The sequence below is a fragment of the Octopus bimaculoides genome, chromosome 15 (genome assembly GCF_001194135.2).
Source record: "Octopus bimaculoides isolate UCB-OBI-ISO-001 chromosome 15, ASM119413v2, whole genome shotgun sequence".
NCBI classification, from domain to species: Eukaryota; Metazoa; Mollusca; class Cephalopoda; order Octopoda; family Octopodidae; genus Octopus; species Octopus bimaculoides.
The window spans coordinates 44,492,269-44,499,194 of record NC_068995.1 but is presented as its reverse complement, the minus strand read 5'-3'; the positions used below and the strand labels follow the sequence as shown (position 1 = coordinate 44,499,194).

The following is a 6,926-nucleotide window of genomic DNA, read 5'->3' as shown; positions in this document are numbered from 1 at the left end:
CAAGAATCTTATATGGACCCTCAGGGGCCGTATGGACCCAGGTCATCTGGTTCTATTCCCCTTCTTGTCTCTCTCATACATACCCTCTCTCCTACTCACTGTGTGATGCCACCTAAATAATGGACTTATTCACTGTTCATGTAGGGATGCCATCAAACCAGTCTGTTCCAATCTTCTCATCTTTCTGATACACACCATCCCTCTTACACATTTAACCCTCCCCCACTATTCCAAGTAATAAGGGACAGAACTGGACAAACCTGTACACAATTCCCACCCCTTATCCCTCTCCTGTACCCAATTCACCAATTTCTCACCCTTTACTGTATTACCAGTCACCATATTCACCATCTCTCTCTCTCTTTGTCTCTCTCTCTCTCTCTCTCCTCCTTTCTCATCACTCACCCCAATCACTCTCTCATTCCTCTTCATCCTCCCACCCTGGTTTTCTTCTATCCTCACTCTATCTGCTCCTCACTCCACCCTATCCTGGTCGCATTGCTTCCAACAAACAGACACAGCATAACCTAGGGTGGACCGTTAGGTCTTACAGGGCAGAAAGCAATCCCACTCACGTAGGTACCATGATATACAGGGGCACCTAAATACGCTCTATAAAGTGGTTGGTTCTATGAAGGGCATCCAGCTGAAGAAACCAAGTGAAAAATGAAACATACAAGTGAGACATGTTCTATAACCCATTTTGAAGGGGAGGATTATGATGATCCCTTCAGTCCATGCCAATAAGGGAAGTTGAAAGTAAAATGATGATGAAATGAAGATGATGATGGTGATGATGACAAAGTTGATAACGACGATGTCGATGACTAAGGTGATGAAGATGATGATAGTGATGTTGATAATGATGATGAGAATAATGGCAGCAACAGTAGTATTGCTGATGGCAATGATGATTATGATGATGATGAGCAAAAGAGATGTACTGAAAACTATGTCATAGGATTATATGAACCACAACAATAAACAAGCAGACTGGATGTCTCCATTACTCTTACCTGTCTAGATTCAACCTGTCTGGGTTGATGGATTTTTCCTCAGCTGTTCTATAGAGCACTGGTACCCCTGGTGAGATAGGGTTCTCCATGGGTAGAACTCGATCCCCTTGCAGACAAAAACAACAAAATAAAACACTAACAACAATCACAAAGATTAATTTTTCAGATTTAAAGTTCAGGTTTACATACATACATCTTACCAATGCAAAATGGGTAGCATACATTTGTAAATTCATATATATCATTATCATCATCATTTAATATCCATTTGCCATGCTGGCATGGATTGGACAGTCTGACAGGAGCTAGTAAGGCTGGGAGCCACACCAGGCTCCACTGTCTGCTCGACATGGTTTCTATGGTTGGATGCCCTTCCTCATACCAGCCACTTTACAGAGTGTACTGGATGCTTTTTATGTGATACCAGCACTGACAGGGTCACCAAATAACTTGCAATACAAAGACCCTGTCAGCTGAGAGGAGGGAGTAGTAGAGAGTGAGGGGGGGGGGTGCTTGGTGCCAGTTGATTAGAGATTAGAGGTTCAGAGGGACAGGAATAGATGTCATAGATACATACACACAGACACACACACATATATACATACACATGCATGCATACATACATACATAAATCCTTTCTATTATAGGCACAAGGCCTTAAATTTTGGGGGAGGGAGCTAGTCGATTAGATTGATCCTAGTACACAACTGGTACTTAATTTATCGATCCCGAAAGAATGAAAGGCAAAATTGACCTCGGTGGAATTTGAACTCAGAACGTACAGACAAACTAAATGCCGCTAAGCATTTTGCCAGCCATGCTAATGATTCTGCCAGCATACATACATAAACAGACACACACACACACATGTATGTATATATTTAATGTAATCTGCATAAAAATTTCTTGTGTTCCTCCTTCTGTCATGGAGCTGGCTATTCAGAAGGACTTTTGAAATTCTGTTGTCACTCATTTTGACAACATGGCAAAGCCATCTTAATTGGGATTGCAAAAGAAAGGATTCAATACCACCAATTTTACATTAAGAGATAGGTCGGTATTCAAAATTCTGTCATTCAGTCGGTCTCTGCAAATTGTCCAAAGACATCACTTATGAAAGATATCATGTATGTGTGTGTGTGCCTGCGTGTTTGTGTATATACACACACATATATACACATGTGGCTGGAGAGCAAACGTCTTAACCACACATCCACACATGCTTATATAAACTTCTGTCAACTTGCGTCAGGAGCAATGATAGATGTATCACAAATTCCATTAATTATAATAATTCATTTGACATTATTCCCATTGTTCCAGATCTTTTAAAACAAATACTATATACAGTTGCAGCTCCCATACCAGTATTACTGATATTGTATATCACACATTATATATATATAATGGACATGAAACTCAGCTTGCGAAGACTTATTGGGGCAAGCGAAAGCGAAAACGAAATCGGGATGGCACCTGTGCCCAGCGTTGCCTTTCTGGCACTTGTGCCCGTGGCATGTCTAAGGATTTTCGAGCAAGATCGTTGCCAGTGCCCCTTGACTGGCTCTTGTGCTGGTGGCACGTAAAATACACCATTTCGAGCGTGGCCATTACCAGTACCTCCTGACTGGCCTTTGTGCCGGTGGCAGGTAGAAGCACCCACTACACTCTCGGAGTGGTTGGCGTTAGGAAGGGCATCCAGCTGTAGAAACTCTGCCAAATCAGATTGGAGCCTGGTGTAGCCATCTGGTTCACCAGTCCTCAATCAAATCGTCCAACCCATGCTAGCATGGAAAACGGACATTAAACGATGATATATATATGTGTGTGTGTGTGTGTGTGTGTGTGTGTGTGTGTGTGTGTGTGTGTATGTATATATGTTGTATATCACCAAGCTAAAGATATCAAACAGACATATCAAACCTGATGAAAATGTTGGGTAGTTTTTTTGTAGGTTCGATGTTTTGGGAGAGAATGATGGGTTTCTGCACGTGTGCTGTGGATATCTGGCATCTTCATCAACAGACAATGGTTCCGGACTGCTGTGTTCTGATGATAATGTGTTGCTTTGATAGAGATGCCGCTGTGAACGGGTTCGATGATGAAGTGGCAATTTCTCTGGAGAAAAATATATATGTACATATATACACACACATACACATATGTAAACGATTTTCTGTATCATTAAATTACTAGAATGGCTCTTCCATAATGATTTTTAAAATTATAATTCTGGAAATATAAAGAGGTTAAATAGAAAGCAATGACATTTTCTTACCTGCCAGGTGATTATAAGGATAATTACTGGACATCCAATAACGTTTCATCATGAGGTCCGGAGCTAATTGGGCAGCTTTCAGCACGATGGTCTCTCGTCCTTGGTTAGCTGCCCCTGACTTAGAGATGTAAAAATAACATTTCAAAACTGTGGATAGGAAAAATAACAGCATCTTTAGAAAAAAAAATTAATGGGAAAGGATGGACACAGAAATGATTGTGTGGTTCAGAAGTTCATTTTAGGTTCAGTCCCACAGTACAATACCATAGGTACTTGATTATAACAGTACGGGTATATGGAAACTGTGAAGAAATCCGTCAAATAATCCATTTTTATTCTCAAGATTAATCCATTGTTAAGTTCATAACCACCACCTGGCCCTTATTTGGGTCAGCTATGTAAATCCTAAGAAAAAGGATCAGAGCCACTATCATTCCTCCTCTCATTAAACAATTTAACTATCTCAGACCTGGGCCACTGGGTCTAACTTTACCCTCCACTATGCTCCTGAGCAAAATAATAAATAGTTGCATACATGTCTGAAGAGTAACAAGTGCAGGCAAACTAACAGACAGAATTGGCTGCATCTTATTTTTCTATGTGTGCTGTTTCTTACCACTTTACTGGGAATCTGGCAGAGATGACATTTAACCTATACCCACTGCAGCAGGAATATGGTGTGACAGGGCTGAATTAAAATTTTCAGAACAAATTCAAAACAGGAAAACTCAAATTCCAAGGAGTCAAGTATGCAATCTGGTCTCAATTTCAAATGATAATTATTTTCCACGCTCAAAATACACCATTTTGAGCGTGGCCGTTGCCAGTACCGCCTGACTGGCCTTCGTGCGGGTGACACGTAAAAGCACCCACTACACTCTCTGAGTGGTTGGCATTAGGAAGGGCATCCAGCTGTAGAAACTCTGCCAAATCAGATTGGAGCCTGGTGTTGCCATCCGGTTTCACCAGTCCTCAGTCAAATCTTCCAACCCATGCTAGCATGGAAAGCGGACGTTAAATGATGATGATGACTTATATCACTAATGCTTTTCAGAAAAGCATGGTGACCACAACAACCCACTTTCTTTTATGCATTTGAGGAAGTTTCAGGGGATGCTATCGTTTTCTTTTTGAGTTTTATGTATGCGCGGCAAGCACTTGTTTACTTTCCAGTTATTTAACGTACGACAGAGTTATCGGACTTGGAATCATTGGGAACCGATATTAAAATAATAAACACAAGTCACCGCTACAATTAATTATAATAAAATTTATCAACTAAAATAAATTCGTTCTGCTGCAAAAAGGGATGAGCTCTGGTTGATCATCAATACCTTTCTGTCAATAATTTGTAAAATTTTTTTATCTATTTCTTCATCAACTTCTTTCTAAGTACAATTAAACTCTGAACACGTTTGAATTATCTACCCTTGTTGCATGGTAACAACAACACCACAATTTGAACGCCGATCACCACAGCTTTAATATTTTTTCCCAAATAAAAATCAAATGTTTTCAATTGAAAAGTGTAAATTTTAATCAATATTAAATTAAGTGGGTGGCAGATGAGGATTGTCAAAAGCACATACACCCCCACCTCTAAATTATTCAGTCACTCAGTATACGTAGTAGTAGTTGTAGTGGTGGTGGTGGTAGGTTAGCCCTAGGTTCAGCCTCTGGTTGTTCAGGCCTGCGATCTAATCAATTGCAATGATCGATTTCAGTAAATAATCAATGTATATTTTAACACCATAAGTTAGATACCAATTTGAACCAGATATAACAAAACACACACACATATATATATATATATATAAGATCAAATGGTTTGAGGGAAATTTGGCTACTATGTCTAGCAGATTGAGCGACCAAATAGAGGCTCTCTAAACATCGTTAGTAAGTACAAAATTTAACTATAAAATCGTTTAAATTTTGTTTATTGTCGCTAATTTCATTGATACTATATTCGAGAACGTGATCTCTCGCTATTTCAAATATAACAAACCCAGCATTATGACAGGAGCAATGGAATTGTTTCTTTAAACTGAAGGCCGAATCGAAAGAAAATAGATGCTGAAATGTTAAGATCTCTCTGTCCTAGTTACAAGAATCACTCAACAATATGCAAACACAACGGTATGTAAATACCTTACAGATGATATAAATATATATATAATTAGTATTGACAAGGGACTGCAGGTTTCGCCCTTCTTTTGAAGTCTTAGTGAACACGAACTACGGACTCTACAATAAATTTGACTCGGACTCCTAGTGTTGAGTATTTTTTTGTTATTCTATTCTTAAATTTAAAAAAAAAATTGAATATATTAAAAATAATCTCAACTGAAAACACACACACAAACATGCGTACATACACTCATAGATAGATAGATAGATAGATGTTATTGTAAGGATAATTTTTTTTAACAAGATTCACGGAAGAGTTAAATGTAGTTTTCACATAGTACCTAAAATACAAAACTAAAGAAAGTGAAGCACAGGTGATATCTGCAATATATATATATATATATATATATATATTATATACTCACTTCTCTCGCACCGATCATTATCTTCTTCTGGCGATTAAACATGGTTGTCTGTCTAATTGAGCATTTAATCCCAGAATTTAACGATGGCTGTGAGTAATTATGTAAGAGCCTGAGTGCTGCTCTTGTGGTAGTTCAAACTGGAGAATGTGGTGCTTGCTAGTCGACGTAGCGATGGCGATGGTGTTACGACTGTTGTATTTATTGGTGTTGGCGATAGTGGATGCTTAAATACATCAAGTGGAGATACAGAGACGTAGCCGTGGTTGGAGGTGAGACGTACATGGCTCAGAGCTTGCCGGTGTGTGAAATGAACGAGTAGTAGTAGTAATAGTAGTAGTTTCTATTTCTGTTACGATAAATAGGCGTAGGCGCGGTAAGAAGTTTGCTTTCCAACCACGTAGTTCTGAGTTCAGTCCCACTGTGAGGCACTTTGGGCAAGTGTCTTCCACTATAGCCTCTGGCTGACCAAAGCCGTGTGAGTAGATTTGGTAGACGGAAACTGAAACAAGCCTGTCATGTGTGTGTGAGTGTACGTCGGTGTTTGTGTTTATCCTCCACTGCCGCTTGACAACTGTTAGTGGTGTGTTTACGTTTCTGTAATCTAGCAGTTCGGCAAAAGAAACCAATAGAATAAGTACCGGGATCGATTTGTTCAGCTAAAATTCATGGCGGTGCCCCAGCATGGCCACAGTCTAATGACTAGAACAAGTAAAAGAAAACATTGACGGAGAGAAATGTTTTTCACCAGATGATTTGATTTATTCATAAAAATTTGACATTTTACTGAATGATATACGGTAAGTTACTGGGGCTGTTTGGACCCCATGGAAATCTCGAAGCGATTTCCCTTTAATTTATCCACACCCACTGCAGGATATGGGTTCTGTACAGTACGAAGGAAACACTTGCCATTTATATAGTGCTCCCACTACAAACAACAGTGAACTCTGCCAGGGAAAGAACAGGAAAAGAAACTGATCAGAGCAGAGAGAAGTGCTTACAAAGAAAAGGACTTCTTGGGTGGAGAATAGAAAGTGAAACAGCTGGACAGACAAGAAAAGGAATGTTTATAAACTCAAT

The 6,926-nt window shown here is 39.4% G+C and overlaps 1 protein-coding gene across 1 annotated transcript in view; it reads right to left on the bottom strand.

Annotated features, from left to right (window-relative positions):
- LOC106878404 (leucine-rich repeat-containing protein 49) overlaps positions 1–6,540 on the bottom strand; it is a 23,191-nt gene extending 16,651 nt beyond the window's left edge. The window contains exons 1-4 of the mRNA XM_052973414.1: positions 5,847–6,540; positions 3,295–3,412; positions 2,940–3,134; positions 1,017–1,122 (exon numbers count right to left, since the gene is read on the bottom strand). Of these exons, the coding sequence (XP_052829374.1) occupies positions 1,017–1,122; positions 2,940–3,134; positions 3,295–3,412; positions 5,847–5,888 (461 nt within the window). The 5' untranslated portion in view covers positions 5,889–6,540. The remainder of the gene's footprint in view (positions 1–1,016; positions 1,123–2,939; positions 3,135–3,294; positions 3,413–5,846) is intronic.
- Positions 6,541–6,926: the final 386 nt, after the last annotated feature.